Here is a 26,408-nt window from a genome sequence, read left to right on the forward strand (position 1 = left end):
GTAGTATAAATGGGTCTCGAACTGGTTGTTGTCTGCCGTGCCACGGAGAAATACAACTGCAGCTCTCGGTGTATCCCGGAAAAGCACGGATCACCGAACGAACCACAAAGTCCGCGCGATCGTGCGCGGCTGTGCACGCCCGTCGCGACGCGTCGCCCGGAGCAGTGCCACGGGTGTCGAGTGTAGAACGACGATACGGAACGCGAATAACGGGAATTCGAAGGTGAATGCACGGGTAAATTGCGAATTACGATACTCGGCGTGCTGCAGCGTGCGGCGTCACAACCTGGACGCGCTTTACTCGGCTCCGCTCTGCTCTGCTCTGCTCCGCGATCTCGGTGCCTCCACGCTTGGGCGTAGCACGCATCGGCGGGTAACCGAGTAACCAGTAATTGACTCGGGACGAGACCAGAGTCTCGAATGTACGCAAAGCAGGGCCCCGAGAGAGTGGCGGGTACGTGATCGAGGAGAGGACCGAGGAACGTGCCCACTGGAAACCGAATAAAAATTTCCGCGGGGCTCTCTCTCTCGCCGGTTTGCCGAGGAATTTTGAGCGAGCGCGGGCCAACACCGTCCGCCTAAGAATAAATTCTCTCTCTCTCTCTCTCTCTCTCTCTCTCTCTCTCTCTCTCTCTCTCTCTCTCGAACGGCGAACGGCGAACGGCGAACTGGTTCCACAGGGAACCCCGAGGAATCTGTAATTCGCTCGGGCAGATCGCCGTAATGGCTTCCCTCGCCGGGTTCGATATAATTTCCTCTTTTTTTCCTCTCGTTTCTCGGCCGCACTCTCTACTTCGACCGCGTGAAATGTTCCCTCGCATCGGATTCGATGATTTTCGAGGAGAATTTTGGTGCCCGTGTCGGTACTTTATGGATTGTTCAAGAATTTCGAGCGAATAGAGCAGTCCACCGATAAATACCGACCGAGAGAGATTGTGCATTTAGCTCCCGAGTTTTTCAGATGCCGCGGGTTATCTAATACACCAGAGAATTTCGAGTGGGAAGCACGGCAAAACCGCCGCTATTTCGATCAATGGAGAAGCGAAATTGTTCCAGTAAGAGAGGGAACCGTTATTTTATTATCGAGACAGTGTCTTCCACAATCTACTCGAACGTGGTCGCATTAACTGCGAAATCAAATTTAGACGATACAATAGAATTGACATTAACGTGGACCAGCTATAACCAGGGCTGGGGAAGAATCGATTTTTCAGAGATGTAGATAGAAACGAGTATTTTTCTTGTTACCAGTGATACAAGATTTCGCAAATAAATCTTTTTGGAAATAGTCATTGTATAAGTAATCACCGTTATGTTCCTACGAAAACTTGTTCCTACACTGCGGATCTTTATGCAAAAAGAAAGATTGTCAAATTGTAAGAAACAAAAGTTGGATGAAAACTTATTTCCACTTTTATTAATTTTAATAGGTACCTAGAAAACAATGACGCCGTTCGATCCTTCCGAGGTCTTTGCAGCTTTGTCTTTGACCATGCTTGTTATAACAAAAAAAGCATAATTATCGGGTGTCCACTTATCACGTAATCGATAAAATTCGAATTTTAATGAAATGACGATTTGCAAGAATTTCGAGCCTGAAACTTGAGAGCACGTGTAAGCACCAGCAAGCTAAATCCGTTCTTACGGAGAACGACGCGAACTTCCGCTCTCGGCCGAAAATCGCGGAACGGAGTAAACGAGGCTGTCGCTATAATCCCTATTAAACAGGGAATTAGAGGCTTCGTTCTGCATCCATTGTTAGTCGGGGCGAACGCACGGTGCCTCTAGCTACATACATTACGGGATGCAATATCCGTCGAGTTGTATTGGCCGCGTGAAGCGGGATTATTGGTTTTATTGTGCCCGACTCCGGCGCACCTTTGCCTTCGCCATTTTATTATCGCTTAGTATTTGGCGCTTTCACCGATCGCGTGTACCGCCGCGTGAAAACGGCTTTTAATAAATCCACGCCATCCGTGTTCGCGAAATACCCGGCAAAATATCCGCACATAATATATCACGGTAGAACGAAGACTCGGATTCTGCGGGTTCGATCCGAGTCGGTTGGGAGGTAGACGTTCGCGATCAACGTACTTATATATACATATATTGTCACGGATCAGAACGTTCTCTGTTTCTCATACTAACAGATATAATGTCAAGTAATATTTTTTAATTTTCGACTTTGTCCGATATCGTAGACTTTAGACTGTAAATGTTTTTACGGTACAAATGTCTCGGCACGTGTGAAAGGGCACCGTATTTGGCACCATATTCGACACAGGGGAAAAGTAGTAGTAGCGAGGAAAAAGTTTATAAAGGTGCTCTAACCATTGTAGCTGCAAAGGAAACGGCAATGGACGATACAGCCCCATTCAAATTTATTCTGACAAGCACTTAATCGTTTATGTAGTCGTTTACATGTTTTTTTATTACAGCGTGCCGAATCTATCCCTAAAGTTATGTTTCGATACACCCTGTATATTCCCGATTGGTTCCGAAGAAAGTGACGTCTACAAACGACGCCTATGACATAACAATACCATCAATCACCGTTCCAACCGACCGATCGACAAACCGCACATTTGTCTATCATTACTATGGCGCGCAACTCAATCAATTACACGTAGAATGAACCACTACACCTGTTAAACGTTTATTCACCGCCATCGAGCGCCAACTAGCGCAAATGTCATGCGTTCATGCAAAACTGTCGCCTTATCATCGATATTTCGATGTTAGCGTCCCACAGAGACCCCCGGTGTCGTAGCTGATATTTATCGATGTTGTCCAATAATCGCGCTGTTTACAAAGAAGTTTGATTTCCACCCCCCCCCCTCTACCCCCTCCCCCGAACCTCTCATCGGAACGTTATTTGGCGAAAATGATGTTTACAGTCGGTTAGAGTAGCAACCATTTATTTGGCTAGTAGCTGTTAGATGGACGACGCCTTTGAACCTCTTACTTACTCGTCAACCCTTGGTAACATCCAAGAATGTTGGACTTTTCCCAACAGCCTCTACAGTTTTCTTTCGACATAAGACGACGATGTCTTTTCGCAACAAGAAAGTCTGTATCCTCTCTTCTTATTTGAAGTTGTCCGCTCGACACCGATTATATTCGACACTTTCCTGACGATTTTTCGACGTTACAGTTTGTTGGAAAATATTTGAATTATCTGCAATAATTCGTATCTGTTATACATATAGTCCCCCTCTGGGACGCATAAACTCTCAGCCCACGCAAGAACAATGCCGAATTGACACTCTCATCCGTAATACGTCGAAGGCCGCCCCGAGCCATCGTCTTGTATCGAAAGAAAACTGTACCACGGAGATCAGCCTCCCCATCAATTTTACGTAGAAACTGTAGTCTCCAAGAGTACTTTTAAACTTGTAAGACGAGGTGGTGTTCGTGCACCAAGTCCAGTCGAACGAACTGTTGTTTCCTAAGATACTAAACATGGGCATCCAGCATAGCCGATTTCCCATCGGTTTTGGATCGTGTCGTGCTTGCCAGCTATCGGATGAACATTTTTGCGCTCGGAGATTGAACTCGTATGAAACGAATGAAAAGGCAAAAAGAGAATCATCGCTGCTGGCGTATCGAGCTCGAGGATGATACTCGAGAGTGGAACAGTAACGAAACCAGGTTCCTTGGACAGCGGCACGTGAATTTCTGGATTTTTTCTGGCTTGATTCAGGCACCGCGGACGAAAGCTTTTATGATTTTAAAGTTCCGCCTCCGGGCGAACTTCCAGTCGCATTTATGTTTCCCATTTTCCTCGTTGTTAACTCTATTTCGTCGACGTTGTTCGTTTCCCTCTCCATTATTTATCTCTTCCTGGATATTTCTTCCTCGTGGAAACTTGTCCCGATTCGTTTCTCGAGGAAGTGCTTAACCTGTTAACCAGCGAGGACGGTCAAGGGTCGGGTTATACTAGTCGGTCCGGAGCCGCCTGAGGGTATATCAACGGTAGATACAAAAACAGGATAACCAAACTCTGTCGGCAGAATACGAACCCTAACTCGGTCTCGCTTTATCGTTTCCTTTTTAAAGAATCCTCGAACAATTTGGAGTTTCCAACCCGGAAAACGTTATTACGAAAAGAAGTAACAAGACTAGCAGGGAACGATTAATCTGTCGACAACTAATTAATCGGTCAATCACAAACCACGGTATTTTCCCGTAATTCTGCTTTGATAATCTAAACAGCCTTCTAATTTTATCGCAACATCTACATACGTTAGTATAAATTGCATCCTCTTACATAAATTTGTTGCGAGATAAATTACAGCTGATAGTTTTCATAGGGGCGCGTTCGGAATTAGCAAATTTAATTAATTCAAATTGCCACTTAAAAATGTTTGTTCACTTATTAGGCAAATAGTGCTAATGATCTTTGTTTTCTCAATAAGAAATATGGAAATTGATTGTTCTCGAATTCAATACAGTTAAGGTTAATGCATTGGACCGGACAAACAGGTTTAACTAATAAATTGTACAATGGTGTCTTTTACGTTCTTTCGACTATGGATTTATGCAAAAAGAAAAATCGATTTTTTGTCCCGTTACATCAGTTCTTCTCCCCTTAAATAGTCAATCATAGACGACGTATTAAGCCGGGCGCGCGCGCGCGCGTGTGACTGTGTTCAATAAGGCCGTTCGTTAAAATAACATTCCCAGTAGTTGGTTGAACGTAACAGCAGGTAGTAAAAACTACTACAATTGTGTCTGGCGTAGCGCGGTGTACATAAAAGGTATCCGCCTTCGAGATCCCGGCATTCCTAGCAATACCATGGATTCCAGCTTTTCCGTTAATGAGAATAATTAGCGGACGGAGGTCGTTGCACTTGCGTATACGGCTTAAGGTCGCGCTAAAGTCTCCATTGAATCGAACGTGGGACCCACGTCGCGCTTTCAGTTTCCCGTTTCCGGGATCTTGGAGATTACGCGAACGCGAACACCGTCGCGACGGACCATGCGCGCGGCACTCTCGATTCTTTGATCATCGTGCCATTCTCTGATTCTTCTACGCGCCACTACGAAAACTTTCTTCCCTTTTTCTTTCTTTTCTTTTCTTAATGGAAGGCAAGTCGATTCTTCGCCGAGGAAACGGAGAAGAGCCGATTCCCTTTGGAATATGCATAAGCCCGAGAAAATTGATCCGGCGGGCACAACTCGTGCCGACACCAGAGGTCGTTTAATTGGCAGGTCGGCAATTAGGGCGATTAATTAAGCGCGATTAAGGCGTAACAGGAGGAACGAACGATAGGTTATTCTTGCGTAATAATGCTCGTGGCAGTGAACCTGAAGCCCGGAGCCACTTGGTTTCTCACGTCTCACGTCGTCGACCGGGCCGCGAGAAGCGCGTATACGCGGAAAAACATTCGCCCGCTCCGCGTACAGACGTGCGCGGTTTAACCATTGCTGACGCGTCTTGCTACTCTGTGTAGTACTGTGCGGTGCGTAATAGAGCATCGCCAGCATTTTTCCTATACCATCTATGTACATTCGCTGTGCATACTGTAGCGAACGGAAACTAGAATATCATGTAAGCAGTAGACCAATTGCACATGTTTCTCGACGATAGTATATCACATTTTGCGGGTCCCACTATCCTCTGAGTATCTCTCTATCTCTCTCTCTCTCTCTCTCTCTCTCTATGTACCTCCACTCTCTTCATTCCGACTTGGATAGGATCGACTCGTTCCGCTTCGATTTCCGGCCCAGCGAATATTCGCTTGCCTTTTTTTCGCTCTCCTCTTTTTGCCGATGTCCGCGTGCGAACCGAAACGAAACGGGATTGTTTGAACGGTTGTTTACAGATCGAGGGGGAATTGATTCGGGCGCAGCGGCCCACATTCGAATTCTGATTCGAATTCCTGCCACTGGCATTCGAATCGTCAAAAAGCAAACGCTCCCGTCCCCTCGTCTTTGTCTACCCCCCGTCATCGCACATTGGTCCATTTCGAGCAATGGGTGAAATCCGAGAATTTTCATATATTTTTTACCTATTGCCGAAGTAACAGTCTGCTACTGTGCTTTTCACCGTGAAAACATTAGATACAGTTTTCCTTCGATACACGACGATGGCTTGGGACGGCTTTCGACGTATCGTGGACGACGGTACCTACTCGGTTTCAGATTGTTCGTGACCGGGCCAAGAGTTTATGGGACCCGTAAAGTTGCCCGGCAAACCCCCAAAACTGTCCTCTTTATCGTACGTATCGAACAGTTGATACAGATACGAATTATGTCCAGCTACTTTACGATTCTGGACCACTGTGAGCGAGCGTCGGTCTCGATTGCTGGTCTCAACATTTTCTACCGCAGACTGGCGAGCGATAGCCAAGTGTTCGACGTGCTCGCTTTTATGTAATTTAGTTATGAGATAATTGTTATGTAATTTGTTAAGACACGCCTGGTAAGTCGCTTACGTAAGGGCTGGTGCGATGCTTGATTCGCCGCGCGAATTACGACACGCTCTTGTCGGTGAGAGCGATAACGGATGTGCTAATTAATCGTGGAAGCGATTTGAAATTTTTTAACCGTGAACTTTTCCTGCGCCGCATAATAATACGGTGGATAGAGGAAAGTTGAATTGGAAAAAGTAATTCTATACAATTACAAGCTGAAGGGCATTTTTGCCTAGATTCATCCGACCCCTTACTTACGCTCGGGCCTAAGCGTTTGCAATGACAGTCGTCGAACGTATCACAGTTTGATATTGGACCGCAAATACGGTAAACGGACGATCCTTGGACGAGACATGCCTTACCGTTGGAGACCAGGATTCGAGAAAGCAATTGAAAATTCTTTTCTTCGAAAGTTAATGGGTGCTTGAATAACGTCGTTAAAACGACACACGGGACGTCATGATACTTCGCTGTGCGATAGAAACGAATTTCTATGTGCGATTTCACCGTTGATTCGCGATCGTGCCGCAAGATTTTCAGCTCTCTCGCGATACACGGCTGAGAAACCGATCGATTTCTCGTTAATGCGCGCGAGCACCGGTCTCCCTACGCGCATACTGCATACTATATCGCATACGTATGCAGACAGCTATGTACGTAAACGTAAACGCTCGCGAGATGAGAGTCACGATCGGGACGCGTTTCAAGCTGTCCGATCCGAGGGAACTTTCGCCACGGTTTCAGAAACGCCTGTGCGCGCGGGGATATTTCGATGAGTATCCACAAGAAAGAACGTCGCACAGCGGGCCATTACCATAAAATGGGTCAAACTAATCCGAAAACAGTGACCAAAAAACTCGCAGCATTTCAGTCTGTTGACGTTGGAATTTCTTCTGTGCCAAACGATGCTTTACACCGTGATCGAAAATAGCTGGCAATCAGTTTACAGACTCGAGAATTCTCAACGAATTTTCATTATCTTTTTTTACTTCTCAAATACGATAAGTAAGAAGCAATTGCAGTATTTTTGTCTTGTTAAAGGGACTTGAAGAAAGAACGGCGATCGTGATTTTCCCGTCTCTTACAATTGATACGCACAATTTTGCACGAAGATCCGTAGTCTAGTTGCGAGCAGAAACGACGGTAATTCTAATAAACGGTTTCTCCCGCGCAAAACTTTCGTCTGAATAAAAAATTGCGCAGTCATTTACTGAACGTTCTTTATAAATCTGGAAGCGAAAATTTGATACTCCCTGCTACACGCGTGGTGCCACCACCAGGATTACGAAAATTTCTTTTTTCTCTCCTTCTTCTTCTTCTCCTTCTCCTTCTCCTTCTCCTTCTCCTTCTTCTTCTTCTTCTTCTTCTTCTTCTTCTTCTTCTTCTTCTTCTTCTTCTTCTTCTTCTTCTTCTTCTTCTTCTCGCCCCCTCCCCACCCGCTCCCTATTTTCCGACGGAGAAATGCTTATGAAATCTCGAGGTGTTCCGCGTATCGTGGCATGCATGCAAAAATAATTCTGCGTATCGTAACGGGAAGGAGAAGACATGTAACTAATATCAGTCGCCGTGTGACTTTCAACTATCGAATATGATATCGGCTGTATGGTAATCATTTTTCGAATCCGTTCCTTAATTCGCGACCAATGAAAGTTTATAACTAATTGTTGCGAGCAAAATCATAATAATTGGTTTCTACCGAGTTGACCCCCTAGGTGGCAGCACAAGCGGGTAGGAGCAGCCATTTTTGAGTAGTAATTCGAATTGATAGTGTTATCTGAATTGAATGAAATGAATTTTTCTTTGCCGATTGGATAACGCGTAAGTGCAAAGCAATATGGTGGCATTCTAGACCCGTCAAAAATGCTTGAAATCGGCCAACTTTAGGCGCGTATAATTTTTGAACTCAGCGAACTCTGGCCGTTGAAGCTTCCATTTGTGGCAACTTCTCGGTTCTGTACTCAGTTTTGTACCGAGAAAGGGATGCAGTGGCCTGGATTCGGCTTCTGCCGTTTCTCGGATCAGGGTACATATTAGACTTTGCTTTGTTCTCGAGTGCGACGAGAGTTTATGGGTCCCATAAATTTGTCCGGCAGACCATAAAATTGTCGGCCGAGCAGCGGTATCTTTCGCTGGAAAAGGGCAGTATATGACACGACCTGTCGTTCTGACACTGAGCTGCGTCGAAAGAATGACTTGGAAAAAAGAATAGGAGAAATTGCTATTCCCAAAACAAACAATAGTTTCTCGGTACAAAAGTTTCGCGCATCCCGAACTAGACGCCGCGCCGCGCCGCGCCGCGCCGAAGCCTCCAGCAATTATTTGGTTGGCGCTGCGGCGATGTTTTCTCAAAGTTCTCGAGCCGGAGCGTAGCGGCGGGGATGCTTCCAGCCGTGCCGCGCCGCGCCGTTTCCACGCCTAGAGATATATCCACAGCGCATTAGTGACATAATTTTCCCGGTATATTTCTGTAACGCTGCGAGGGGGAACGGACGGCGAAGAAAGAGGAGGGCAAGTGAGAGTCTGGCGACGCCGGTCCGTGCGTCTGGGCCTCTCTCGCTTAGACGAGTTTATCGACATCGCATTTCCGCGTTTTCGTTGCACAACACCTGTTCGCTGCCCGTATAATCTCTTCCTCCCGCCCATCGCCCACACGCCGATCTCGGACATCGATAAAATCGGCGACACATTCTCCACGGGGATCCTGGGTTCCTTTGGACCCCCCTTCTTTACCGAATCAATCGCGGAAGCGACGCGACGCGACGCGATCGTCACACGCTTAAGCGAACTATATTTATTATAACATTGGTTCTTATAGAGAAAACGTCGAAAAAATTAGTTTTTCTTTTGTTCAACTATGACGCATCCTAGCTAAAAATATCAAAACAATTGGAGATGGTGTCGATGACGATACCGTATTTTTCTCAAATTTTTGGGGGCTCTTCGTTTTTCACGACCAGAGTTTGCAACTAAAAAATCGGAAAAAATTCTCGAATATGTGGTTCGATATGCTAAATGTGTCAGATTTTTTAAAAAATTTGTAGATACATCGGGTGAATCGCATAAGGATCCAGCGACGAACGTTTATCTCGAGTTAGAGTCTGCGTCCGAACGGCTCGTCGCACCGTAATCGATATCTGGATCTTGCCGCGAGTTCGGGTGAAACTGCCGGAGCTCGATCCGGATCCGCTGGGCTCGGCTTAATAAGGAGCTAGGGATCGTTAAAGGACGAGCCCAGCTAATCCCGGCCGAGTGGAAAGGGACACGCGGCGCGCACATACGCGACCGCGGGACAAATAATTTATGGTCGCGTTTATGCGCTCGCCCGTTCGCTTTCCCAATGCACACTTTCTACGGCCAATCTCTCGTTGCAACGAGAGCCGAGCGCGCTCCGTGCCGCGCTGCAAAGCGCAATTTCCTTCTCTATCTTCTCTGCCGCGCTCTACCTATCCCGCGATTCCAACTTTCTCGGTCTCTCCGTCTCTGTCCCATCGCGCACACCCTTTCTCCTCTCTCGCGCGACGCCTTTTTCTCTCTTTCCGACGTGCTCGGCGCACGTTACGCAATTCCAAAGATATATGGTCGCTTCAGGAATATCTTCGGCCGGTCTCACGCCGAAGGTGGAACCATTTACCGGGTGGCTCTCGCCTGACCTCGGGATTTTCGCGACTAATCCGACGGGACGATCCCGCGCCTGCGTTTTCTCGAAACCTATTATTTTTTTCTTTTCTTTTCTTTTCTTTTCTTTTCTTTTCTTTTCTTTTCTTTTCTTTTCTTTTCTCTTCTTTTCTTTTCCTTTTTATGAAACTTTTACCATCCCACTCGTCTCGTTCTTTCGACTAAAACAACCCCGAACACGATATAGTTACGATTATAATTACTTGTGTGGCAATCGATGTTAAGAATTCCTGTACCTCTACCGTAAATGTCCTCGTCCGATACATTAATCGCTTCTCTTCTGTTCGGCACGCTACAAAGAATGTAGCACCTCTGATAGAACTGTCGCTCGGCAGACCCGACCAATATTCAATTGGCCAATATTCGATTCTCCAACGAGAGTACGGTGTTCTGTCCAGTGAACGAACACGAAGCATGCGACACGCGTCGTTATTTAATTATTAGACTGCGGATCTTTATGCAAAATAAAAATTTTCCATTTGAATTCGAACAAATTCGAGCGAACAATTTATTTTCTTTCCGAACGCGTTTAATGGGATCGATGCCAAGGATAGGTGTTTGTCTGCTGAGAAACAGCTAGATTTAAATAAAAACTTGCTTGATCGACATCCCGTGATTTCCTAAAATTTCCACGGAGATCGTGAAAGCGGCAGACAGCAAAATACGTTGCGTGTCGTGCTGCATCGCATTACATCGGCATTACAGGGAGGCGTACGTCTCTCCGGGTACGTACGTAGATGTGGCTGGCCGCGGAACGGGAATCTCCGGTAACGAACTATCCCCAGAAGTGCTTATTACGATAATGCTTCGTTAATACTCCGAATCCTTTCCCACGGTGCCGATATTAACGTTTTATCGCAACTATAGAGTCGACTCCGCAGCCATTTTCGAACATGTGTATCAGAAAATTCCGAATCGTTGAATTCACTGAAATTATTCGCCAAGTAGAGAGTCGGACGGTCACCGTGCAGAAACTACACTAACGTTCAAACGATTCGAGCACTAATTTTTAATCAGAAAATTTTCCTCCGTGAGATCGAAACAACTTTCTGACATCGAACCGTACGACGATCGCTTGGCTAGATTCTTCGAACAAGTTCGAAGAAAACGAGGCCATGAAATATTTGTGAAATTGACGCGATTGAAATGCAACGGTCCTGTGCATCGTTCGCGGCAGAAGGTTCGCAGAGAAGTTTCGAACGCGGCCTCGACCCGAGCCCGTGGATCCACTTGACGGCATTTAGCAGCCCTTGTTTACAAGGAAGTGGCGCGCATCGCATATATTTGCTCGGGTCACAGCATTCGTATTCCAGCCGGTTGTGTGTCCGCCAGCCAGTCCATCCGTCCGCGTCGATCCGAACGTTCCGTCCCGTTCTATCCCGACAGCGCTTCGCCATGCAGAAGTGCAGTGTGCGAGTGTGCCTCTATGCCTCTAGTGCCGATACGTGCTGGTACGACGACGAGCCATTCCGAGCAATTCCAGGTCTGGTTCGGCCGAAGTCAAGCTTTTCGCGAGGCCACCGCGCGCTCCAGATCGCTCCGCTCGAATCGAACGGTATTGTGCGCCGTTCGCGTTCGTTTGAAATTTCGTTAACGAACCAAGCCCCCCTTCCGCGCTAAACATATCACCGTGGACGAGACGATAGTATTTCTCTCTGTAACTGTCCCGGCCCTCACCTATCTACCCTGACTGACAACATTTTATCCCCACAGCTGGGCTGACTCCGCCTTGGAACCAGTCATCGAGCTAGCGACGGGGTCGAGTATAGAGACTCGCGTCGAGAAAACTCTGCATCGTACAGTAAATAATAAGAAGCATTGAACTAAGAAAGAACCGCTTCTACTTCAAGACAATCTGTCTATATCCCAAAAGATCTCCTCTCCTACATGTCCAATAGTTATTCTGAAAAAATTCTTAAAAAACACTTGTTCTCACTGCAGTTACACGAGAAGCCCGCCCCTTAAACCGATACGCTCTTTCGACGTTATCTCGCTAACGACGATATTACCGAAAAATGGGGTGTAATAATGATTCGGTCGATTTAACGGCAATTACGAGGTTCGTAAGAGGCAAGCGAGAATTATTTTCCAAGGATTACACGATCGAATAACGAGGAATTAATTGGGCAGTTTTCATCGAGTATCGTTCTTTCCTCGAGGTCCCGTATCCCGCTTAACGAGCTGCCGTCTTTTTCGTTGCCGTATTTTCTCGTCGTCGTCGTCGTCGTCGTCGTCGTCGTCGTCGTCATCGTCGTCGCGCCGACCCAGTTCCTTCCACTGTTTTCTGAATATAAATGGAAAACGTGAATACGTGTCAATCTCGCGAGATCGATATCACGAGCGGACTGTCGATACATCGTTCGACAATTAATTTAACGTTCCACAATAACGGCGACGTTAAATATGAATTGCGGCTGTATGCAGGGGACGCCATTCATCGATGCGTGTGTCGTAATAATGATGGTATTATTGGAGGCTAGGGGGAAGGGGGTGGTGTGCGGCGTAGTGCCGAATTATTCCGCAACAATTACAGGCAATCCTCGCGAAATTATCAATTCCCCGCTCGGTTTCGAATAAAAGACAACTCGACCGCGCCGTGGCGCGGAATGGGGGGGGGGGGGGGGGGAGTGGGCCAACATGCGAAACCGAACGTTTTCAGGCAAATTGCAGCGCGGCGAGTACGGAAAAGGCCGGTATTGATTTGTTCCCGTGCGCGCTACGTATGTAGAGTTATTTATTTATTAACGACGCCTACCGGCGGCGCTATAAGACGCCTTGCTAAGGACTACATTTTTTTTTACATTTGACAGATCGAGGGTAATTTCGCGGTAAGTACGAGAATATTTAATCGAACGGAAGATATTTAGCGAGCGGGGACTGCAGCTAGCGAATAAATTGCCCATCATCGGTGTTATATCGATAGCAATCCTATTTGGTACTGTGCGGTTACATATCGACCCGCTAAATGTAGCAGGCTCGATTTCCGATCATAGCAGATGCATCAGATTCAAGGCATACGTCATACTCGGTAAGGATCGCATAATCTTTAACAGAAATGGTAACTCTGCGATGTCTACGAAAACAATATTAACCTACGATCACAGACGCCGAAATATTACCGCAGACGTGCGGTCTCAAAGATCGCTACACGATGATCGAAAAATGTTTCCTTGAAAAAGGTGTCTCTCGAGGTGATTTCAAGTCATTTTTTCCTGTACGAAAATGTTCTCCGCGGCTTCGCGGACGGTATATTCTATGCAACGGACGTTTACTAACGGACTTTGCAATATTACGTTGAACGTTTCTTGTTCCTCGAGTTTATCTCGGAGTTTCGTGCGAAAGTATGCGCAGAAGTAACTCGCAGGTGTGCCTTGTTTCGCTGAATTAAACATCCATTATTACTACCAAACCTAATTGCATGTTCCGTTACGCGGACAAACGTACGCTGTTACGTTTACGTTGAAGTAATTGCGGCAACCGTTAACTATGAACTCGCGGGTGAATGCCATTTGTCACTGATTCGTTTTTCCTTTTTGTTCGGAGCGCCACAACGGTATTAAGCGTATTCCGTCGCCAGCGTCGCCAGCCTCATTAACTTCGGACCCATCGTACATTTACCTCGATTCCTTGCGGTCGTAATTCTAGATTCCAATGCATTCTTAACAATAGAACCTTCCCACTACAAAACGAAAGAAAGAGTGCGTCGCGAACAGTAAACGGAAAATAAAATAAAATGTTTAATACACGATGTTTTCATCGTCTAGAATAACGGGAAAATGATTGGTCGTTAGTTGTATTTCCACGAATTATTTCCTGGTTATCGAAACTATTGTAAAAAATAACTGGGAAGTGCAAATCACCAGGAAGCATGTCAAAGCGACGCGACGTGCGCATATGTTAATGGAACTTTGATAGGGGATAGGGTCTTGTAAAACCATGCGTAACTTTTGCAGATCATCGTTCATATTCTACTAGACCAGATATAGTAAAAACAGGGGTTTCTTTTCCTTGACATTTGTAGAATTTTTTAAAGTTTGTTGACATCGTGTGCCTACATATATTAAATCACAAATAATAATTCTGTTGGTGAACTGTACTCTCGTCTGGTTGGACGATCGATAGCTATGGCTCCGTCGATCGACGTTTCGAATGCGATCATCTACGGAGGCAGCGCTGCGATAAGCTGTTTCGGGGGTTCGATCGGTTCCGACGATAGCGGCTCGCACCGTCACAATGGGAAAGCGTATTCGCGGCGCGGTGCGTTATCAGCGACATTAATCTGCGCGTACACGAAAGCCATCGAAGACGAGCCATTGTCGGGAAGCAGCGATGCGTGCTCGCGTACGACGCCAGACACTCCGGAAACGGGGCGAAGATTGAAGGAAAGACCGAGCGAGAGAGAAACAGAGACAGAGAGAGAGAGAGAGAGAGAGAGAGAGAGAGAGAGAGAGAAGGAGAGAAGGAGAGCAGCACATCGAGGAGGAGCAGAAACGAGCCCGGCAGAGAGTTACGTTTTGCCTCGCGAAAGACCGGGAAACGTGCTCGTGTGTGACCCAGATCGCTAACGAGACGTTTCGTTGATTAAATAATGGGAGTACATTGCGGATTCGAAGCGGATAAGATTGCCGAAAGGTGGGCTGAATGAGAGGTACGGAACGTTTCTCTGCTGCGGCAGATAAACGCGACGGGACTGGGACTATGATGTCGAGACTGCGGGGAAATGTGTACAAAATAACCATACCTTTGCTTTCCCCGAATTACATTTTTTATCTTGCCTCTGTCCTCTTCTTAACATTCTTCCTTGCGTTAATATCACTATTTCGCAATAAACTAATGAAAATGAAAGGGTTTTTGTCCGAATGGGAGTCACGGTATAATTTGTTACAAAATAATTTGTTGTCGACGAATTGTTGCGACGAACGGCAGGCCGCGACAGATAGGTATAATTGCGCGAAACGAGAGCCGAATAATCGGGACAAAGAGTCGCGAATCCGGTAATTTGAAACTCGCGAAGCGCGATTACAGCAATCGACGTGTGCAATCAAATTACACAACAGAATTAATACGGAAGAGGAATTCGATACCCGGAAAATGTTCCCATGAGCGTGCACCGGTGCTATCAGGGGCCCATTAATTACGCAGGCCCTTAATTAATTAGCATCCTACCGGCGCGGCGGCACGGTTCTCGGTATTTGAAGCGCGGCGCGCCGTGTCTCGTGCGGCCGCGCGCGTCTCGGGGAGACGAGGACGGTTTTCTTCGCGGAAAATGTGTGTCTCGCGAGAAAATGTTTATTAATTTTGCCCGCGAAAAGGATGCACTTACGTGATGAAACTCCGGTGGCGCAGACGGCGAATCGACTTCAGTCCGGTTTATTAAGGCACTCCGCCGCCGTTGAAAGAAATTTTAATACGACATTTTCGGATTGCGCTGCGTCCGGAGAAAATGAAAAGAGGGACTCGACTCAACTCGACTCGACTCGACGGTGAAAGAGGTCCCTGATGAAATCTCCTAGTTTCGAGCAGTTTGATGTTTATCCCTCGAGATGGCAAATTACCGAGCAACAGTTACGCAGAAACTTGTTTATGTGTTTCTATAGATCGCGCGAGTTCCCCCATTTTACTACAAATTTTATTTTCTTATCTAATTAATGTTATTTCATTATTTACTTGTTACCATACTCTAAACACGGTAGAAGAATAGAAAGAATTAAAAGGCGAGAGGTACGAGAGAATTACGAATGTGAAGCGGAAGAAAAAGGAAATCGTTGCTCCGAACGCAACGTTATTCTTTCGGCGAGGATAATGGCCGACGCGATCCCATGCGAGGAGGTCTGCCCGCGGAATTCTCCGCTAAATACGCAGGAAACGAGCCCGCACAACGATAGAAATCGATAACATCCGACGCGATAATACCGTCGGTATCCCATAGCAGCGTTTATTCAAAAGCGGCTGGACTCTCGCAGCGCCGCGCCGCGCCGCGCCGCACCGCGCCGCACCGTTGATTTCGAAACAAAGCCGAACGGACCCGCCGATACTGTCGTCGATTTATTATTACTTTGATGGATTATTATAGAACCCGGTCTGGCGCTGCGCGCCGGCTTCGGCTGTTCCCGGTGAGAAAATCCTATTCGACGCGGAACCGCGTTAGTCAAAGAGAAAAGATGAAAGAGCCGGGGGGCGCTGGACAGTTTAGGACAGTTTAGCTTGCGGCGGAACTCGAGAGCTTGCACCGAAACTGTTTGTTCAGGGGGTACGCAACCAAAGGTAAGCCTAATAAAATCGAGTCAGTCATTTTTTTTCTTTTTGTTTTTAATATTAATCTTTTCGGCTGATTAAATTGTCACATACGGCGAGGGCAATTTTTCCGATTTCAGTCGACAAATTGTTCGATAACCTAGCAATTTTAACGTGTGCATACTCCTCTTCTCGCGTCAAACATTCGATATTCTATTAGTCTGCCAATTTGTACGGTGGACTGCTACAACCTTGAATTTCCTTCGAAAATCCCGTCACGAATTCCGTCCATGCTAAAAGTAACTTAAGATAATATCTTAATATTACGTCGCTGAAACAGCGAATTGAAAGAGGCAGGAGGAACGAATGGTATGCATTAACTGTTTAGATCGGGTCTCTATTACCGAGACAAATTTTTCGTTATCTATCCCTTATAAGAGGATTTTTGATATATCCGGTCGGATATCCGATACGAACCGCGCGGACATTGATTGATGCGAAAATGCTTTCTATCCAACCGCAGCCGCGACCTTTCCATTTTAAAGCGACATTTCCGACCGACATAAACCTATTATTTAAACTAACGCTTTCAGTTTTCGGTATTGGGCAAAATTATCTTCCGTTTATCTCGTTAATCCGTTGCAATACGATTTATTTTACAGTTTCAGATGTTAGAACTTTTTCGTAGTTGGTAATTTCCTGAAAAAGAGGAGACAATTTATATCTATTGTCCGCATGTTCCCCAATAGCTGTTAAACAATTAACAAAACCAAAATAGATTTTTATTTCTGTCCAATGGAAATTAATAAGATAGATATTTATTGGATCGATATTATAGGGCAACGGGTTAAATCGATCCGTTTTGAGAGAGTACCTATACAAAAATGTTGTACTTCCTTGATTTCTGAAGTGATTTGAAGCAACCTTTTCGTTTGCTTGAATGTTTTCCGCGGCTTTGTTAACGAGTTCTTACTAACGAAAAACACGGACCGATCAGCGGACGGCTTCCGGCTCGGCTCGGCTCGGCTCGGCTCGGCTCGGCGACGGGTCCCGCTGAGTGTGGCGTTGGCATTGGCCCAGCTGGAATCCGTCCGTTGTATATCTATATCTATCCGTGGCCTAAGACTTTTCACAGCACCGTAAATGCAAAACCGTCGGTACAATCGGCTAAATTAAATGCACCATCCCTAATTTGTTGCCGAGAACAAGTACCGTGACAAGAGAGCTTGACAACATTCAGAGAATGATAGCATCTTTGCACCGCAGAATATTTTCCGAGCCACACACAAAAGTGCACGGAAGCGAAAAGAGTTGGGGCGAGGGTGGTTTTCTGAAAGAAATAAAAGAATGGGAAAAGGAATTCTCGTCCGAGATGCAGAAAATTACATAAGGGGATGGAGAGGCAAGAAACCAGTCGAATGACAGTGTACACGTCGGAGAAGAAGAGAAACGAGCGAGGAAGCGAGTAAAGGCATGGAAAGTCGGCGGGAGCGCTTCCGTTGCGTCAAATATAGGTGGAAACGTAGTGGGAAACAACCACCGTGGAAAGTGACCAAATAAACGGGAACAGGTACGCGAAGAAACGGAAAGTCGAGACGCGAAGGGTGGCGAGCAAAGAGACAAACAAAAGAACGGCAAACTGTCTCGTGTGAAAGCCATCGAGCTCAAAAGCAAACAAACGGAACGGCGCGGTGGCCATTCCTTTGCTTGCGCGTGTACAGAAGGGAGCTGGACACGTGCACCGAGCGTCTCGTTGTGCTCTCAACTATTCATTTTTCGCGTTATCACTGACAGCCGAAAATCTGCGAATGTCCTTACGGACAAATCCTTTGACCAATTCTTTTTCTGCTCTGTTCAAAGTGATATCTTATCGTTACAAACGAGACATACGGTCAGCCGAATAAATGGCACACACTTTAAACCAAAATAGCGTTTTTATCAACGGACCAACCGACTTGATAAATCGGCTATATCGCAATTTACTCGGTACAATGTTATAAAAATATTATAAAAATTGATCAACGATTCGAAATATTTTCCCGCGCTTTCCAGAGTCCAAGCTCAATGGTTCCTGCCCTGTTTGTACGATGGAGGAACGAAATTTGAACATCGTGCACCCTTTGATATAAAATTTCCACGTTAATACGTACGCGCGCGGGGTGTTTGCAGGTACCGTAGCGTTCATTGTAACCAGTGTTCGGATAACGACATTCGAGCACAAAGCAAAATGCACACGGTAATTGGAACATTTACGCGGAATACTTTTCCACGCGATAACAATGGAGAAAGGTCGCGGTACTATGGTCTCGGACCTGCTAAATAGAATTTCATTTTCGTGTTCTTGAAAAGCCGGTTCGGGAAAGCCGCCTCGTTAACGCGGCTTCGTTAGCCCTCCAACGATTGCCGCTTCGACAGTCGGTTAATCGTTCAATGTGCCATTCTTTAGACAAATTTAAAGGGAGGATTTCAAGTGAAATTCCGACTACAAAGTTTCCGCATTTTCTACGCTTTTCTCTAATCGCGACGCTGCGCTGTGAAATTGCTAATTGAATACAGTTTCGTGTTCAGCGGTGCAATATTATTACAAAATGATAAAGCAAACATGTTACAACGAGAGATGCTAGGATACTTGCACAATGAAAATGTAAAAAATAACTGATTTTATGTAATACCAGTTTGTAGTCGCATCCAAAAGTCAAATCAAAATGGCCGACTTTTTCTCGCAAAGTACAGGGTTTGGCTAACTGGAGCGCAGTAAAACAGACTTAAAATTAAAAGAAAAGTTAGTTCCAGCCGCCTCCAGTTCTAATATTTCAAGAATTCGTTCATTTTCGACGGTTCACATCGAGCTCCCTTCTTAATTGGCGCAAACACCAGCGAAGGTCCGGGGCCCTGAGAGAAACAGCTTCTGCAGGTAGATGTCCCGCTCGGGAAAAAATCGGCACGGCACGGCAAGGGAAGAAATTTTCCGTAACGTCTGACCTGCGAGTCGACTCGCGTTTTACTGTCCGACGACCAATCCCGTCTGCCACTCGTCCGGGTCCAGGCAGTAAAATCCTTAAGTGCCGGGAAACGCGTCGAATAAATTCCGTCGGAGTCTCGCAGAGACGCGCCTGTTTCGTCTGCGTCCGAAGGGGCGGTGGGAGGAGGAGGAGACAGAGGAGGGGGCAGGAGGAGGAGGAGGAGGAGGAGATGCAGGGGTACGAAACAGCATCGTTTAAGTGTCCTACGTGTTTCCCAGTCGGCGGACTGGATATCAGTCGACGACTGATGCGGTATCGTCGCGTCGCGCGCCGACAAGATTCGTTTCGTTACGCATCAAACGGTTATGCTCGACCGACAGTGACTTCTTCGACAACGTCTACGCCGACACTGTTTCCCCAATACATATATGTTTGCATCGACATTCTGTCCGTAGTCTCAATTTTTGCAACTTTTAGTTGAACGCATTTATCTGTCGGGTCACCCACGATGGTCGGTCACGGAATTATCTCTGAAGACTTAAAACCCGATTTAAAGTAAGATAATTCAATTAATGTAAAATAATCGCTCCTAGGTGCTCCGTAAACCTAGTGCTGAACGAATTGCTTTGATTTTATTTATGTTTGTGGTTGCAGGGTAGCCGATCAACGTTAACCACATATTACAATGAAAACCGTGTTAAAGTTGAAGTAAATTAGTCTTCCCATTTCTATAAGGCGTTTTATCGTATGTTTTGCTCTTGGTAGGTTTACCGTTGAAAATTCTTACTGAACTTTCCTCGAAAATTTACTTTTTAAGTAGGAATTCTAGCGAATATACCCAATCGTCTGAACTCTATCGTGGATCATTTCGAACAAATGAATCAAGCTTCTGCGAATCCTCGTGGTTTCCTAGTACATATTCTGTGGCGCACCCTCTGAAATGTCGAGCAGCGGCTTTCACTTCGTCTTGCGTAATCGGACCACGAGAATTGTACGATGCTGACTGATGTCTTCGACTTGTCACGCTCGTTGGTGCGCTAATTAACCCTTTTAATAGGCTGCCAACGGAGTTTCAACCGAAACATAGCCCCGGCGCGGCATTTTAGTTGACCAAAGATGCGTAAGAATTAGAATTCGATCGATGCAACGATAAATATGTACTCGTTTCGACAACGAAATCGAGTAAACGTACACTTGCGAAACAATAAATAGTTTCATGTCATCCTAGTTAACGAGCGAAATGGCACGACTGTTTGCGGTGTGAAACACTTTCGATCAAACGACGAATCATATTTAACGGTCGCGGAAAACGCTGCGAAACGCTTTCGAGTTTAACTGTTTAATTGAATGAAAAATTAAAATTGTTTGGAACTTGAATAGCTAATTCTTTCAAATAAATTTTGATGTCTGACTAATTGCGAGCACTTGAAAATATTGTTACACCGAATGATAATATCACATCGAATTATATTTTATGAAGATTCTACTATGCATCTACATTATGATTTTATTTATATTTGGTAGTATAACGTTTATCGTCTTTTTAATAATTTTGTCGAAATACGAAGTATCACGTAATATGACGGTATAAGCAAAACGAACTATTCGATTATTTATCGTGACGTAAAAATAATAGATTGTCCTCTCTTCGAATATACATAATATTTCCTGGACACGCTAAAAGAAAGATCAGAACCGGCACGAAAGAAATCCATTCGCGTAATGATCGACACGTAATACGTAATTGTATAATATCGAACGAGTTTAAAACACGCCGACTTGTGAAAGTGCGATCATATCGGCAATCGGAATTTAGCGTATTAAAATTACGTTTTCAGTATCTAATTCGCCAGGTAATGTTATGCAATGAATTAGAATGTAGCGAGGCGTTGATTCGCAGCCAGGAAATCCTGTCCACGTTTCTTCTAATCCCTCGGCTAACGTTAACCGTCAATCAAGACGCGTGTTTCCATTTTCCACGTTTTGCTTTTCACGGGAACGTTGATTGATTGTGCGTGAGCCTCGCGCAACGAGGAAACCGGAGAATACAATATATATTTTCTTGGGGGTTCAGCGCCTCTTTTCACTCTGCAGGGCTATTAACTTCTGACCTGGTACATATACATTGTATGTATACCTTAATAGCGCTACGCCCGTTCGATACATGGAAGCAGATTTAACGATGGCGGCGCCTGGAAATTCTCTATTCTCGTTGAATTTTCCTTTGTTTGCCGAGCATTCGTTCCTCGGAATATTTCTTTCCGCGTCCCAGCGAGCTCCGCACATTCTTACGTAATTTCTACAGGGTGTCGCGAAGCGTATCGAGAACCCTGAAACGGATGATTCCCGATGGGGTGGTTCCAGGCAACAGTTTCCTTTGCCATTTCGCGCTGGAGCGTTTAGTTTTCGAGCGATTAACGAAAGACACGGACCAATCGAAGCGCGGTCGACGCCCACTCGGCGACAGCGGCCACGCGGAGCGTTGCGTTGGCATTGGCCGAGCCGGAATTCGTCCGCTGTAGCCGCGCTCCGATTGGTCCGTGGTTTTCGTTGGTAACTCGAAAAAACAACCGCGGAGCATTTTTTCGCAAAGAAAAAAGTTACTTCGAATCATCTCAGGAATCTCCAGTTTCAAGCAAACGCATTTTTCGAACAACCCGTAGAAGAGCGCTAGCGATGTGCCTGCCCCATTTCCAACTTTCCGGCAAAGTAGAAAGAAGAAAATCGTGCCGAAACATGGCGGTATGGGGCGTCGCATTATCGGGGATCCAGCGATTTCCGTCCCGTCGATCGTTTCAGCGAAATATTATTTTCCCTGGTACACACGCTCGGCAAACAGCGCGGAGAAGTTTCCCGTTTCCCGAGAATATGATACATCAATTTCGCGAGAGTGCTTGCGTACATTCAAGAGCGTTTCGAGTGGTCGAGTTCGAAAGCTCGCTCGGACCCCGAAGATCGGGATAACCTCGGCTCTGCCTTTGCACTTTCGAGCTAGGCCGTATTGGGCGATTTTTATTTTCCATCCTTCTTTGAGAATAGGTTTCCCTCGATTGTTCGATCGTTACAATTACGGCAATGTCCCGATACAATCCTTGAAATAAAATCCTTGAAAAGTTATAAAGCAGTGTAAGCCACGAAACGTACAATGATTTAGCGACGTGGAATAAGATTAAGTATACAAATAATAATAATAATAATAATTGTAAACAGTTTAGTGGGATGTAACAATTTCACTTCTCAAAATGGAAGATTGATGTGTGTGACACAACGCGATGCTCTGATTGCTCCATAGGAGCAAACGCGGCTAAGCAGCCGCGGGTATTTGTCTTGGTTGAGTAACGACTGGTCTTGTTAGAGACGCGATGTTCGTTTCCGTTCCCGTTCCCGTTCCCGTCCCGTTCCCGTTCCCGTTCCCGTTCCCGTTCCCGTTCCCGTTCCCGTTCCCGTTCCCGTGTGCAGAGCGTTTTCCATTTAGCCGCGGCGTTAGGGGGACCATAGTCGCCAGATCAAGTCTTGTCTCCTACTCCATTTTCCCCTTCTACAGCGCTATTCCCTGACGCTTCCGTCGCCGACCGGTCACGTGACGCGTTTTGTCTCTGTCGTGCACGCGTCACACTGTCACGCGACTAATCCGGTACTGGCAGAGAGAGGGTACTCTTTCCCCTGAATTCGAGTGATTTCCCCTGATCTGGCGACACTGCGCGGGACACAAATCGAGCACGTCACACGGGTTTCCGCTGGTCGCAGCGCGAGGCAACCCGAGGCGACGCGAGGCAACGCGAGGCGGCACTTTCAAGCGTGCGACGATTGCCCGGCAGAGGTTAGCCGAGCGCTACGCGACCGTAAATCTTTTAGGGTTCGCGTCGTATATTCTATTTGTAATCATGGGCCGCTTAACATTTCACTTGCACCACGGTCGCGGCGGTGATACACCGCGGAACGGATACAGCCACGGTTTCTATTTCTGCTTGTAAATTCCGCTCGGCCTGCGCGGAACTTTCTCCTCGCGGGAACGCTTCGAATTTATGGACGCGATGTACGCGAGAGAGCGCCAGCCGCGCCGCGACGCGGATATTTCATTCGGCTCCGAGGAGGAAAATCTCGCGGGATAAGATAACGCAGCGCACCGGTTCGAGAGATTAGGCGAGCGAGAATTTCGTTCAAGGCGCCGCGCCGTAGTGTTCCCATTATGGGAGTCGGCAGAAAATTAATAACTTCTAAACTAATCCGTTGTCGACCCGGGAACCTTTACACTTTTTCTCTTAAAAAGGACACGAATACATATGTAATTCTGAATACATATGTACGTACAAGTATGTAGTTCTTTAAGCTTAGTCATAATCGAGCATAATATTACAAGCACACGTATTTGCAAATATGTATAGTCGTTTAGGAATCGAGCGAACGTACATACAAGTAACTGCGGTGAGCGAAGCAAGGAAAATTAAAAGTAGATCTTGTTTCGAGTATGTACGATTCTGTCGATTCTAATCTAAGATACTGAAACACGAATTTCCATTTTTAGGCTCACGCAACCGCAATGTTCGCAATATCACGCAGAGTCTTTATTAGCTGATGATTATGCATGAAGATCATTGTGATTGTATCTGGATTTTCAACTGTAATTTCTTCTAGTTAACCAGACATGCCAATGTAAACAGCATCTGAATCAAAATGACGAATAACATTATGAACGTTCACCATTACAAAATTCCATAAAATCAAATAAAACATTATAGTTAGAACCTGTTTATATGGAATGCGGCACGGCCCGCGAACAATCTCGTTGTCCGAGAGTATAAAACAAACGAGAAAAGCCGAGGAGCAAGGAAGATCGGAGCGCGGGCTAACTTATTTGCGCGCGACCGTTTAAGTTTAAGCCGTAGTTTTCAATACGCCGCGCCGCGCCGCCGCGTCGAGCGCCGTGGTCTTAACGAATTCTCCCATGGGGAGAGCAGCATCGAGAAAAAAATTCGGTGCAACGCGCCGCAGCGTGGAGAATGCAGAGCAGTTGCACGGCATTACGCAACGATGCTTCCGCCTTCGTCCCTTGAAATTACACACTATCCCGGAGCGCGATAAATTACAATGTATTGGCGTGCGAACGCGCGTCTCACGCATTGTTGAATCGGTTATCGGCGAACCAGTAATTATTCAGCGAGTTTCGTCAAACACTTGACCCGAGAAGCTGGAGGGGAGCATTGTTGCGGCGAACGAACGCCGAGGCAAAATATACAGGCTGCTCCTCGAATTCTACACCGGACAAGCGGACAGGTAACACGGCATGAAACTCCACTCGAACGGAGAGACATCCATCCATAAAATTGACCGTCCCGAATAAATAAATCTAGTAGAACGGAGCGGCGCGGCGCGGCGCGTCGCGTCGCGGTGAGCCGGTAAGAAAAACGCGGAAAACTCAAAGCATTCGTTATAAATCCGCACAATCCGAGGAAACCTGGAGGCGAATGCTTCGCGTTTCCCCAGCGTTGTGCGTAATCTACGTTGACTTTTTGCGATGGAGTGACAAGAAGGATGAGAAAACCTGAAACGATCGTGGAAACGGCGCGTACGAAGCTGGGAAAAACCAGCAGCCGCTTGCGTCGCCATTCTTATCGTACGGACGCATTTCCGGTGATACAGTTTGCCCGGCAAAGGAAAGAGAGCAGCCGCAGGAGGAGGAGGAGGAGGAGGAGGAGGAGGAGGAGGAGGAGGAGGAGGAGGAGGAGGAGGAGGAGGAGGAGGAGGAGGAGGAGGAGGAGGAGGAGGAGGAGGAGGAGGAGGAGGAGGAGGAGGAAGAAGGTGAAGAAGAAGTAACGGGGATGCAGACTCGTCTCCTGGACGAGTTCGTCAATGTCATCGGTTCGCGAGGCGAAGGAATACCGTTCATCGATCTCGAGCACGCTACTGAAGGGCGTCATAAAATCACGTTGGTCGCCATATTGTTGGTGCCCGTTCCCAGACACCGTAATCAACCGCACTCTACTCCACCTATACTCTCGTCATCTTTTCTCTCGGCTAGTCCTCCATCCTTCTCACTGCACTGTGGTTGGAAAAGCTTAATAAACAGGGTGTTCTCCAAAGTATCGAGAACCTTGAAAGCGGCGATTCCTGAGGTGTGGTTCTAAGCACCACACATTTTCCTTTGCCATTTCGCGCTGAAGCGTTTCGTTTTCGAGTTATTAACGAAAAACGCGAACCAATCGGAGCGCGGCTGACGCCCACTCCTAGCGTAGCGACAACGTCGCCTTGTCGTTGAGTCGCGAACATTCGAAGGAACAGAACAAAGATTGTAACTCTTTGCGATCCTCTTGCTCTTGCTCGAACTCTTCGACCCCAGTCGCCAGATCAAGACTTGCCTCCCACTCTACCCTTCCCCTTCTATCGCGCTATTCGCCCACGGTTCCGCCACGAACCGGTCACGTGACGCGTTTTGTCTCCATCGTGCATGCGTCACAATGTCGCGTGACAAATCCGGTACTGGCAGAGAGGGGGTAACCTTTTCCCTTCGGTTCGGTTCGGTTCGGTTCGGTTCGGTTCGGTTCGGTTCGGTTCGGTTCGGTTCGAAGCAATTCCCCTGATCTGGCGACTCTGTGGCACCGTGCGCCGCGCCGCGTTGCTTCGCTCTGCTCCGCTCTGCGCGAACATCTTCTCTTTCCCGTGTCGTGCTTCTGTAACGGTGACGCGGCCTTTCCGTTACACGAACCACCGGCGAGGCAGTTACACAGTCTTTTCCCTTCCTCGAGGCAGCCTCCTTGCCTCCTCCGTGTTTCACGTCCGTCGTTGCATTATGGATCGCATGGCCGAACGTGTTCCCTCGGTTTGCCCGTGGAACCTCCCCGCCTTTTTTCCTCTTCTTCTTCTTCTTTTCCTTCTCCTTCTCCTTCTCCTTCTCCTTCTTCTTCTTCTTCTTCTTCTTCTTCATCGTTTTCTAATCTCGCGATCGCCCTCTGGGTTCCCGGGACCCACTCCCCTTCCTCCGCTGTCTTTCCACGTTTCTCGATCTCCTCGATCGGCTTTCCCTCTATTTGGATAAGCTCCCCGCCGCTTTTTCGCCCTAAGCTTTTTCCCTCTTCCTCCGCGTGATCCGTCCACGCGTGACCGTTTTCATCCGCGGTGC

At 46.7% G+C, this 26,408-nt stretch overlaps 2 protein-coding genes across 3 annotated transcripts in view; both read left to right on the forward strand.

Moving 5' to 3' along the window:
* The window catches only part of Eip78c (Ecdysone-induced protein 78C), a 110,120-nt gene that overhangs the window by 61,125 nt on the left and 22,587 nt on the right, over positions 1-26,408 (forward strand). The window lies entirely within an intron of this gene.
* Positions 24,824-25,771, forward strand: LOC143354601 (uncharacterized). The gene is made up of 2 exons (XM_076788853.1): positions 24,824-24,857; positions 24,932-25,771. Exons 1-2 carry the CDS (start codon positions 24,824-24,826, stop codon positions 25,414-25,416), a joined length of 519 nt encoding a protein of 172 aa, XP_076644968.1. The 3' UTR covers positions 25,417-25,771.

This window comes from Halictus rubicundus, chromosome 5 (assembly GCF_050948215.1).
Source record: "Halictus rubicundus isolate RS-2024b chromosome 5, iyHalRubi1_principal, whole genome shotgun sequence".
NCBI classification, from domain to species: domain Eukaryota; kingdom Metazoa; phylum Arthropoda; class Insecta; order Hymenoptera; family Halictidae; genus Halictus; species Halictus rubicundus.

Excerpts from the sequence above, each read along its gene's own strand:
- LOC143354601 (XM_076788853.1), top strand. The coding sequence starts at position 24,824 with ATGAGAAAACCTGAAACGATCGTGGAAACGGCGC. Across the intron at positions 24,858-24,931 it reads AACGATCGTGGAAACGGCGC|TTTGCCCGGCAAAGGAAAGA; the intron begins GTACGAAGCTGG and ends CCGGTGATACAG.